At 35.2% G+C, this 12,088-nt stretch overlaps 2 protein-coding genes across 2 annotated transcripts; both read left to right on the top strand.

Annotated features, from left to right (window-relative positions):
- Positions 1–3,494: 3,494 nt before the first annotated feature.
- On the top strand, positions 3,495–8,984 carry LOC135135781 (uncharacterized). Its single transcript, XM_064064904.1, has 14 exons — positions 3,495–3,693; positions 3,905–4,340; positions 5,001–5,216; positions 5,292–5,583; positions 5,629–5,831; positions 5,879–5,952; positions 6,004–6,261; positions 6,834–6,850; positions 7,115–7,533; positions 7,602–7,817; positions 7,865–8,159; positions 8,205–8,407; positions 8,459–8,532; positions 8,583–8,984. Exons 2-14 carry the CDS (start codon positions 3,915–3,917, stop codon positions 8,851–8,853), a joined length of 2,964 nt encoding a protein of 987 aa, XP_063920974.1. The 5' UTR covers positions 3,495–3,693; positions 3,905–3,914; the 3' UTR covers positions 8,854–8,984.
- Positions 8,985–9,565: 581 nt separating this feature from the next.
- LOC135134880 (protein peste-like) lies at positions 9,566–11,450 on the top strand. Its single transcript, XM_064063759.1, has 5 exons — positions 9,566–10,017; positions 10,094–10,309; positions 10,361–10,655; positions 10,703–10,905; positions 10,957–11,450. The coding sequence occupies exons 1-5, from the start codon at positions 9,616–9,618 to the stop codon at positions 11,299–11,301; spliced, it is 1,461 nt and encodes a 486-aa protein (XP_063919829.1). The 5' UTR covers positions 9,566–9,615; the 3' UTR covers positions 11,302–11,450.
- The last annotated feature ends 638 nt before the right edge of the window (positions 11,451–12,088 follow it).

Here is a 12,088-nt window from a genome sequence, read left to right on the forward strand (position 1 = left end):
AATAATTAATTGACAACTTTTTTTCAAAAGCCTAATTTTTCAATATATATAATTTGGACCTTTTTTGGACCATAATCAAAAATTGCCTATAAAGAGTTCTTTTAGATTTTCAGCTCGAGAAGTTACTTTCGGCCTCATTTCTTCAAAAATTCCTACAATTTCTTCAAAAACACCGAATGAATAAAAATTTCGCATTTTACACCAATTACATTATTTCTATAAGTCGATATTTTTTGTCAATTTTTAGATAACTTGTTCAAAAGCTCATTTTTTCAATATTCCCCCTTCCAAAAATTTGGACACTTTTTCCATCGCATTAAAAAATAGCCTAGACTTTTTTTTATAAATTTCGACCTCCAGAAGTCACGTTTGGCCCAATTCCTTAAAAAATACACACTTGTTCGAAACCTGCAAAAGAATTAGCGTAATTTTTACGATTTTTGAGAAAAATTGACTTCAAAACCAAATATTTCTAAAGTTTTACTCCTGGACCATTAACACACTATTTTTGTTTTATTGTTTTGAGATTGTATCGACAAGAATTACTGTAATTCATACGTTAGAACAATAAAAGCAATGACAAGTTACAAGTAACATTAATGACAAGTGAGAACTGTCATAATGAGGCATAACTTCAGCGAGGCGAGATTTTTTAAATCCATGGCCACCTACGCCCTTAGAATTTTTTCTAAAAGCCCTGTATATAAGGTATTTTTCAAGTGGAACACCTCTATTTTCTTAGAGAGTATGTCATCTGTCAGTATATGATCTGCCAAAATCAGTAGTATCTTAACAAGTACTAACCCCACCCACCCGCCCTCTTCTTATTCTAACGACAAGTTTTATTCCGGTACAGTGTAAGTTTCACTTTTCATTCAGAGCAGATAAAATTAATCATTAAAAAAGAAGTGGGTGGGTGGGCGGGGTTAATTATTTTTTTCTTCTGTAAAATGGAATTGGGAATTAATAGAATCTATACAAAAAAAAAGTAAAAAAGTTCTAATCGTAACTTTTTTTGTTGTACTATTTGCTATAAGATTTATTTCTTATTTCAGAAGAAAAACAATGAGATCGTGTAGGTGGGCGGGGCTAATTTTAATTTTTTCCTAGAAAGCCTTTTATAGACAAACAATAAAAAAATGAATTCACAATAAAAACTTTGATATATCCCAGATTTTTTGTGAATTTTTTTTGACAACTTTTTCAAAAGCTCAGTTTTTTATGAAAATTTTACCTTTTTGTGGAATACATTAAAAAATTATTAAAGTTTTTTTTTTCTTTTAGATTTCGACCGCGAGAAGTTCCTTTCGGCCTCACTTCTTCAAAAATTTCTAATTACCCTAATTCAATTGGAGTTCTTAAACAAATAGAGTGAATTAGGGTAATTTAGGATTTTTGAAAAAAAAGATTTTCAAACCAAATATTTCTAAAATTTAGCTTCTGGACTATTAACACGCTATATTTTTCGAATAAATACATCGAAGTTTATGTTCCGGGAGATTTTAGCCCCATTTCTTCAAAAATACACACCATTTGTTCGGAACCACCAAATGAATTAGCGTAATTTTTACGATTTTTGAGAAAAAATGACTTCGAAACCAAATATTTCTATTTCAATTGGACCATTCACACACTATTTTTGTTTTATTATTTTGAGATTGTATCGACAAGAATTACTGTAATTCATACTTGAAAAACGTTAGAACAATAAAACCGATGGCTTTAACTCACAGGTTACAAATGACATTAACGAGTGAGAACTGTCATAACGAGGCATAATTTCAGCGAGGCGGGATTTTTGAAATCCATGGCCACCTACGCCCTTAGAATCATTTCTAAAAGCCCTGTATATAAGATGTTTTTCCTCTATTTTCTTAGACAGTATGTCATTTGTCAGTCAATCTGCCAAAATCAGTAGTATCTTAGTAAGTAGTAGTACAGGGTTAGTATAAAGAAAGTCCCGGAACGGTCGAATAACTTTGTTATTTAAAAAGGTTTTTTTCTGAAATTTGCCTTGGATATATAGTTAAACATGGTGACTTGATTACAGCATTATTCCTTATTTTATTGCACTTGGTTTGATAACCAGGGCCGCCCACTTTTTTTTTAATGGAACGCCCAGAATTTTCTGAAGCAGAACAGAAAACTACTTTCAGAAATTATCAACATCTTTATTGCTACTGATACAAAAATAGAACAAAAATCACAAAAAAGCACCTAATATTATAAAATCATACATAATTCATTGAGGCATTTTGTTGATCGATTACATCACTGCCAAATTGTAAACGCAGAACACTTTCGACATTTATTGTAGTTCCATTCGTAATTTATTATTTATTAGTATTTTCAAAAAATTAGGCGTCCTTGTAAGCGATAAAAAAAGCAAAAATGTTGTAATGAAATCACCATGTTTAACTATATGTATATGCACACAAAATTTCCAAAAAAACGTTTCCAATAACAAAGTTATTCAATTGTGCCGGGACTTTATACTAACCCTGTATAAAAAAATATTATTCTAACACTGACTAGAACATTTTTATAAAATTTTGAAAAAATTAAAAAATAAAGTTGTTTATTGTACATATTTTAGTACCAGACGAAAATCTATATACTATAAAAATCGCAAGCGGTTTTGTTGTAAAACCTGTAGGGTTTAATAATGCATCTATTAATATTTTGGTTATAATAAAATATACTCGTACTCAAAAATCCTGAAACGTCTAAGGCGATAACATTATAGAAATTTTTAAGTGGGCAGTCACTGAAAAACGGATTAAAATTTTGGCCAAAGAAAGGGAATTCTCATACCAATCTCTTCACGAAAATGGAGTAATTAATTAAACTGGAATTGGCAATTCTAGCCTTCGAGACCAACGTCAAACGACACAAATATTAACTAATTATTCGCACACATTCGCTATTCAATAAAACTGAAGTTCAAGAAAATTTAAATTTTGCAAACACATTGCACTAAGTAGTTCGCAAATGACGTCTTCCAAAACAACCAACAATTACAACAAAAACATGATAAATAAATCACGTAATGACTAATGACTATTTAATTAAGTACAACTATTTACAATCAAGAGAAGCGTTGTATTTAAAAGAGAGTGACAATATTGTTTAACTGAGCATTTTAGAACAAGTGATTAAATTTTTCAGGGTGAGTATATAACGATTTGTGAAAAGTAAAATTATAAAGACTAAATTACTATTATTTAGGACTAGCAGTTACTAAATCTTTTTGCAAGAAAGACCCGAAAGAAAATTTGGTTCTACGATAAAAAACAAAAGTGCATTTCGTGTTTATGTGACCGGCATGCAAGGCAACTTTGATAGTCACAGAATTAACACTACTAAAAACACATTACGAAAAAGTTATCAGTATCCCGATACACTTTTTAGTTCATCAACACCAACAAAAATCTTACTCCGAGTATAAAATCTCTATCAAAATCCACTTTCTTTTCATAATAAGTTAAGTAAGCCATCAAATGTTATTAGTTTGCTCGATCGCCCACGCAACAACCCCTTATCGACATACATTCTAATTTCCAACCCCCATGTTACAGGCTGCCACGTACCTTAAACAAACCCCAGTGCAGTGACCGATATCTTACAACCCTAATTTAATTAGTAGTTTGTTAAAACTAGCAAGCATTGCATCAGTTCACCCTCAACCACCCGGTAAGTAACTGCATAAAAATTCCGTTCGTGATTTCGCGTAAAACGAATCGAATTAAGCTGAGGTCAAATGAAGCTTCACCTTAACTTAATGACAATAAGCGGTCGCTTGTATCAATTAAATTCCTTCTTAACTGAAGAACAGTCATTGTAGTTCATTCATCCAAACATGCTACATAAACAGCGACTCCTAACTAAAACTCTTCATTTCTAGACACTTCAAAATGAAATCGAGAAGGTGCCTTCCTGTGATTCTGTGTTGGTGTACAGTTTTTGTGCTCTTAGTGGCTGTAGGGTTTGTTCTTGTTTTTGTGTGGCCAGTGCTTTTCAAACATATATTGGACAGTAACATGGTTCTAACGAAAACTTCGCATACTTTCGAACTGTGGAAGAAGTTCCCGCATTCGTTTCCCATCGATTTTTATTTTTTCAATTGGACTAATCCTGAAGATGTGTACAACGAAACGGTTAAACTCAAATTTAACCAAATGGGACCTTATAAGTTTTTGGAAACGAAAGAAAAGAGTGATATTGTATGGAATGATAACGGGACGGTTAGTTTTAAACATTTGAAGCATTGGTACTACGATGATAAGAGCTCGAATCACGATATTAGAGAAGAAGTTACCACGATTAATCCAGTGGCTGTCGTAAGTGTTTTTGCGTAATTTAGGAATTAAAAACATAGTTAAGGTTTTATCTGCTAGAACAAAAATAAAAATAAGTGATAGACGTAACACGTGGAATAAACTGCGATATGAAATGGTTCAGTGCATATTCATTATCTTAATAATAACAACGTTGTTTAGAGAAAATAATTGTTTACGTCAGAAGTGATAACGAACACTTTAAAATCGAGCTGCTTTTCATTCATACACTTGATTTTTTCATGACGCTTTCTTGACAAAATTTTCTCGCCAAAATGTGAACCAGAATCCCCATCATATACTACTAATTATGCTTGTCTTTTTTTCGTTTCTTCTTTAAGTACAAGTATACTTTGTGTGACTAGTTCGACTGTTCTTGCACCCGTTTTACAAGCGGATACAATTTAATAAACAATGTCAGGCACAGTTTCAAAGTGACTGTTGATCTTTCCTAAACCAATAACAAAGTAGTAGACCGACAAAGTAAACTTCGATGTTATAATCGCATTTGCATAATTTAATACCTTAACTAGTGGTAATTAAGGTGTTTACTGGGAACCACTTGATGATTCGTCAAATATTCAAATTAATAACATCAAACTATATTTTATAATAATTTTTATAATCATAGCGTACTATCGTAAAAAAAATTTCCCCTTCCAGTCAGCAGTGTATACTTCCAGAGCGTGGAGCTATTTCGTCCGAAAAGGCCTGTCCTTGTCTCTCTCCAGCATAACTCCCACTATCCATCTCACTCGAAGAGTAGGCCAGATGCTATTCGAAGGTTACAAAGATCCAATGATCACTGTGGCCAAAACGCTACCGTTTCTAGCAGGAACCTCTCTCCCACCATGGGACAGATTTGGGTGGTTCTACACGGTAGGATATAAATCATTACATTTCCTTGAAAAACAAATAAAAAAAACATGAATACATTTAAAAATTCTTGTGCAGAGAAACGGCTCCTCCGACTACGAGGGCGTTTTCAACATGGGCACTGGTATTAATTCGGTCTTTGGCAAACTGTACACCTGGAACTACTGGACACAGACTCCCTTCTTCGAAGGAAATTGCGCTAAAGTCAACGGTTCAGCAGGAGAATTTTTCGGCCCTCCGAATAAAGAGTCAATCAGCTTTTTTTCGCCCGATTTGTGTCGAACGATGACTCTGAGATACTCCGGCCAGACTGTTATAAATAACATTCTAGGAAACAGATACGTCGTTGACGAACTTATGCTCGATAATGGTACAATCGCCCGTTGTTTTGACACCTGATGAGTGAAAATTTCAGGAACTCTGTATCCTGAAAATTCGTGTTTCTGCAACGGTGAGTGCGTCCCGTCTGGCTTGGTCAACGTTTCCAGCTGCCGTTTTGGCTCTCCATCGTTCGCGTCTTTGCCTCATTTCTACAAAGCAGATCCGTACTATCTGGAACCAATCGAAGGACTGCAACCGGACAAAGACAAGCACGATTTCTATATGGTGTTAGAGCCTGTAAGTTGATCTCGTTTGGGTTTTTCAAGCTAAGTTGAGTTTTTCAGACGACGGGTATTCCTTTAGAGGTCAGTGCTAAATTGCAAATAAATCTTCTAATGCAACCGGTTTCGGGAATCGCGTATGGTATTGACGTCAGTGCGTTTATCGTTTCTTAAGATCTTGTTTTCAGGATGTACGAGAATGTTCCTAAAGTCTTTATACCGATGCTATGGTTTGAACAGAGTGTGACTATACCGAACCATGAAGCCTTTATTTTGAAGCTGTTGTTGAATTTGCCAATCATTTGCACTTCTGTAGGAGTGTTAATGATCTTCTTCGGGTTTATTGTGATGGGGTGCCTTATTTATAAAGTGTGCACTATGAACATTTGTGGAAGGAAGAAAAAGAAGTTTTTGTATTCGACTGAGCAGAGCATTCCTCTAAAATCGTAATAATTACGATTTCGAAGATTATTTTTGTAGCTGTTGTTATTTATATTTCTAGAATGTAATTGTTATTTTAATATAAAATATTTGTGGTACGTTTGTTTGTTTGTGAGGGCTAGACGTTAAAAAGAAAGTGATTTTGTAAATTTTTTCCCTGATTTTTGAAACTCACATATAGAACATACAATAATAAAAAGAATTCCCAAGCTGTTTTTTGTGTTGAGTTAATAAAGTTAGAATTTCAACCATAAGGAACACCAAACATTTGTTGCTGTAGATGAGTTAGTCTGTGGGCGATTTTGCAATGTCGTTAGACTCCTCTAATCATATCCCATATGCGTTCGATGGGATTTAAATCCGGTGATCTATGGGGTCAGAGTAAAACAAAATTGTTACACATGGAAGAATCATTGAAGAATATGTATCAAGGCAAACGCATAGTAGTGGCGACCGGTTTTTATAAACAACACCTAACCTGTACGGGTGCGTATTCGTGAATTAAAACTCTCCATTTCACTTTTTTCTTACTACGTGGACAAGTAAGCAATTTTCTTTATGACTATTTATAAAGTAGATTATGTTCGGTAAGTAGTACGTTTGCGCGTACATTTACAAATAAAGAGACGTAATTCGTAATTAATCAAAAAACAAAAACAGAAAACTGTTCACTTATTTTTCAGTTCGACATTAAGTTAACCATGATCCATAAAAAAAAAAGTATTTGGATCTTGACATTGCTCTTCAGAAAAGAAAAAAGTGTTAATTAAATTCTGCAATTAAAACCAGTTTTTATAATTCCACTGGGAGAAGGGATTTTCTTCAAAACTACCTGTTTCGGCCATAAAACTCTTTCAGTAATCAAAATGAACTCGAACAGCGTACTGTTCCAAAAGAGATTTCTGTTTTGCGTTAGTTTACTATTTAGTATTTGTGGACTTGCTTTTATTTGTCTATGGCCTGCACTTTTCAACTTTTTATTAACACTACGAGAACTCAATCTGATTTACAAATATTGGAAGGTCATTCCAGTGGCTCTGAAAACGGAATTTCATTTCTTCAATTGGACAAATCCGGAAGATTTTTACAACTTGTCGGTGAAACCTAGGTTCGAAGAAACGGGACCTTACAGATTTTGGCAGAATGAAGAGAAGACCGATATTATTTGGAACGACAATGGAACAATTACGTTCAAACAAAGAAAATCTTGGTATGCTGACAACGAGAAAAATGGCGACTTGAAAGATAAAATCAACACCATGAACCCAGTTCCTCTAGTAATAAATTTTTCTACTTTTTCTTGTATTTCTGTCTATAAAACCACCTTAATTCTATTTCTTAACAGGCCGCATCATACATCTTGCGAAACTGGAATTACTTCGTCAAAAAAGGTCTTTTTGTTACCCTGTACCCTCTCTTTCGCAACTTGAAAATGACAAAAACTGCTAAGGAACTCCTTTTTGATGGGTATCCAGAACCGTTAATCAAAGTAGTAAGAGCTGTTCCCCTTTTTGAAAAATATAACATTCCCGCTTGGGACCGATTTGGTTGGCTCTATAATGTACAACACAATTCCAAGTTAACCACCATTCATAATAACCATTTTAGAGAAATGGATCGTCCGAGTTCGATGGCACTTTCAACATGGGTACCGGTATTAACTCAACCTTTGGCGAAATTAACACTTGGGATGGGAAGAAACGAACTCCGTTTTTTGATGGGTCGTGTGCTTCAGTCTATGGTTCCGCAGGCCAAGTTTTCCCGAGAAATTTGCAAAAAGACGTCATTAAACTCTTTTCGTCAGACTTACGCAGAAGCGTTAACATGACGTTTGAACGGGAAGAAATAGTATCGGGTATACTGGGTTACAAATACATGGTAGATGACAGAGCTTTGGACAATGGTAAGTGACACTATTTTGGTATTTTTTATTCAGAGCGACCCGTAGGCACGATTTACCCACAAAACCGATGTTTTTGCAACGGGGAATGTTTGCCGTCTGGCATGGTTAACCTTTCAAACACAAGACATGGTTTCCCAATATTTATATCACTGCCCCATTTTTACAGAGCTGATCCTTATTACGGCAACTTGATTGAAGGTATGAAACCTGATCCAAGTAAACACCATTTTTCCATCACGATTGAACCAGTAAGTAGTAAACTCAATTTAAGAGTGTAGCAAAATTTGAACTGTTTGTAGACTACTGGTATACCATTAAAGGTCGACGGCAAAATCCAAGCTAATTTTTTGGTGCAACCAGTTCCTGGCGTTGTGTAAGTAAAAAACAAGGCTCATTCTCTAATATAACTGTCGTTGCTTTAAGGATGTTTGAAAGCGCTCCAAAATTCATGCTTCCAGTCATCTGGACATCTCAGACCTATGAAATTGAAGGCATCCATGCATTTATCATGCGACTGTTAGTTAATTTTTCTGTGATATGTGTGACTCTAGGTTTAAGCATGGTCGTGCTCAGTATAGGCATGTTCGCACTTATTGTGTATAAAACACATATCGAGAGACTACATCAAAAGAAACTGATGGGGTTTCTCAAAGAGCAAAACGTTCCTTTAAAATCAGATTTTCAACACACTTAGTCTAATTTGATAATTAATGTGATCTTATATATAATTCAAATTCAATTGTGACAGAATAAGAGTGATATAGCCTATTTTACAAACTTATGCGTGTGATAATTAGCTAAAAACGTGTTGTTAGTATATAAATAAACAACAAATAGAGAACTAGTGAGTTTTACTGAAGCATATAAATCTTAGACGAAATTCACAAAACTTAAGTGCTAAATACGTCATTATAGGCTAACCAGCAGAACATAAATAATCATATCAGACTAGTAGGTACGAACTTTTTTTATGGTTCCTACGTCAATTACGACAAAACTGGTTTATTTCGGCTGCCGCTTTCCACGAGTGACCATCAAAAAAAATTAACCCAGCGAATAACGTAACATCAATTTACTGTTTACGAATGCCAAGTAAACAAAACGTTTGATAAATAATTCCTATCCCAATAGTGCGTTGTGCTTTACTTAAATGCAAAAGTAATTTTTATTGGCGAAAATTTTGACGAAAAAAAATTCGTACAAAACAAAAGCTTCATAAAAATGCAGTGCACACTTTCTCAAAGTTCTTCCGTATTGGGAAATCGTGGCCCCTCCCACTATGCAGCTTTTGCTCTTGACATTGATATTCTTCTTTTAAAAACAAAGTATGTGATCTACGCGCGTTTAGAAACCTGTTTTAATTTCATGGCTGTAACAACGTTAGTTTCCAAACCTAAGAGAAGGGATTTTCTTTAAAACGGTCTATCTTAATTCGAAAAATCTTTCAGTATTCATAATGAAATCGGGCAGTGTACTCTTACAAAACAAATTTCTGTTTTGCGTCAGTTTGTTATTCAGTATTTGCGGACTTGCTTTTACTTGTCTTTGGTCCGTAATTTTCGACAGTTTGTTAACATTACGGGAAGGCAGTCTCCTTTATAAATACTGGAAAGACATTCCGGTGGAACTGAAAACGGACTTTTATTTTTTCAACTGGACAAACCCGGAAGACTTTTACAATTTGTCGGCGAAACCGCGGTTCGAGGAAATAGGACCTTACACATTTTGGCAGAGCGAAAAGAAGGTTAACATTAGTTGGAACGACAATGGGACCGTCACGTTCAGAGTAGAGAAATACTGGCGTTATGAAAGCGGAAACTTGAACGACACGATAGTCACCATGAACCCGGTCCCCGTAGTAATAATTTTTTTTTTAATTTTTGATTATTCATTCAAATTTTTTCAAAATTTTTATAAACCCAATTTGTTAACAGGGTGCATCGTATATCCTGCGAAACTGGAACTACTTCATCAAAAAAGGCATATTTATCGCCTTGCACCCTATATTCCGGAACCTGCAAATAACAAAAACCGTTGGCGAACTCCTTTTCGAGGGATACCCGGAACCGTTGATCAAAATAGCCAGGGCTATTCCTCTTTTCGCAAAACATAATTTTCCCAACTGGGACCGCTTCGGCTGGGTTTACAGTGTATTTAATAAGAAAATCTAGCTGAACCATCACTCATCGTTACAATTTTAGAGGAACGGATCATCCGAATTCGAGGGAACCTTTACCATGGGCACCGGAGTTAACTCAACATTTGGGCAAATCGATTCCTGGAGCGGATACCAACGAACTCCATTTTTCAATTCGCCGTGTAACGAAGTCTACGGGTCTGCAGGCCAGTTTTTTGAGAGAAATTTGAAAAAGGACTCGGTTAAAGTATTTTCGACAGATTTACGAAGAAGTGTTAATTTGACGTTCGACCGGGAGGAAATTGTGGCTGGTGTCGTGGGTTACAGATACATAGTGGACGACAGACTTTTGGATAATGGTAAATAAGACTGTTACTTGGTTCGTTTTATTCAGTGCGATTCGTAGGTACGATTTATCCAGAAAACCGGTGTTTTTGTAACGGGGATTGTTTGCCTTCTGGAATGCTTAACCTTTCGAACACAAGACATGGTTACCCGCTATTTTTATCGTTACCACATTTTTATAGAGCTGACCCTTATTATGCCAATTTGATTGATGGCGTGAAGCCTGATTCAAATATAGATGAGTTTTCCGTTACGATTGAACCAGTAAGTATAGGGTTGGTTTATGCTAGATAACCCGATCCTTGTTTTTTATAGATTACTGGAATACCTGTGAAGGCAGATGCCAAAATCCAAGCCAGTTTTTTCGTACAACCAATTCCGGGCGTACTGATGTTTGAGACCGCACCAAAATTCATGCTTCCGGTCATATGGACAAGACAAACGTTCGAAATTGAAGGCTTATATGCAGTTATGTTGTGGATATTAGTTAATTTTTCAGTGATATGTATAAGTATAGGTATAAGTATGGTCATGCTCAGTCTAGGCACGTTCTCATTTATTACATATAAAAGACATCTCGCATACTTGAGACAACAGAAACGCTTAGAATTCCTCAAAGAACAAAATATACCTTTAAAAACAGAGTTTATACAGAGATAGCTATGTCAACTCCGTACAGTATTTAAATGTTGATAATAAATTATGTGATGTTGTGTTTTTAGAGGTGTGTGAAAAAACGAGCGAACTAGTATTTTTCGCAAAGTATAGTACCTGTTATGTATGACGATTAATTGATAACAGTTGTGAATTTTTCGATAAAATAAACGAGAGCTTTTTTAGACAAATGTTTTTTATATACGGTTTATTATTGTCTGTAATGGTCGGATTTCAAGCACGTCATTGTCCAAATAATACCCAAGGGCTTTACGAATTGTTGGGATAGTAACGTCAACAGAAAACGCAATGCTGGAAACCAACTATTACTTAGTGTATTGCTGGTTGTAGAGATCCGGCAACAGCGCTAATTTATGTTATTGAAGCCACGGTCTCTGGAAAGAGGCAAAATTTAATCTGCTTGTAAAAATTATTCGTCAGCTACCAGTTACAAAACTGGTATTTTATTTTGTTAATACTTAACAAACACTACACTGTAAGACATAAAATTTTGCATGTAGCACGGGTAAAAAATACGCTTGACACATACAAAGTATTTACTGTATAATAGAGTGAGAGATTGGGATTTCTTGCGAGTTGACATGTGTTTTCAACCAGTCAAATTACGATTCTGTGATTGCCCACTCGCCCTCTGTCATTTGCCAAAGTCAGTTTTATCTCAGCAAGTTCTAGCCCCGCCCACCCACCCCAATTTTCTCACAGGATATGTCATTTGCGAAAATCAGTTTTATCTAAGCAAGGACTAACCCCGCCCGCCCGCCCCTATTTTCTC

The sequence above is a fragment of the Zophobas morio genome, unplaced genomic scaffold (assembly GCF_036711695.1).
Source record: "Zophobas morio isolate AGI-343-1 ecotype UQ-CSIRO unplaced genomic scaffold, CSIRO_AGI_Zmor_V1 ptg000004l, whole genome shotgun sequence".
NCBI lineage: Eukaryota > Metazoa > Arthropoda > Insecta > Coleoptera > Tenebrionidae > Zophobas > Zophobas morio.

Bases quoted from the DNA above. Each gene is read 5' to 3' on its own strand.
- LOC135134880 (XM_064063759.1), top strand. From the start codon at position 9,616: ATGAAATCGGGCAGTGTACTCTTACAAAACAAATTTCTGTTTTGCGTC. The intron at 10,018-10,093 runs GTAATAATTTTT...ATTTGTTAACAG, and splicing joins CCATGAACCCGGTCCCCGTA to GGTGCATCGTATATCCTGCG. The intron at 10,656-10,702 runs GTAAATAAGACT...TGCGATTCGTAG, and splicing joins CGACAGACTTTTGGATAATG to GTACGATTTATCCAGAAAAC.
- LOC135135781 (XM_064064904.1), top strand. From the start codon at position 3,915: ATGAAATCGAGAAGGTGCCTTCCTGTGATTCTGTGTTGGTGTACAGTT. The intron at 4,341-5,000 runs GTAAGTGTTTTT...TTCCCCTTCCAG, and splicing joins CGATTAATCCAGTGGCTGTC to TCAGCAGTGTATACTTCCAG. The intron at 5,832-5,878 runs GTAAGTTGATCT...TGAGTTTTTCAG, and splicing joins TCTATATGGTGTTAGAGCCT to ACGACGGGTATTCCTTTAGA.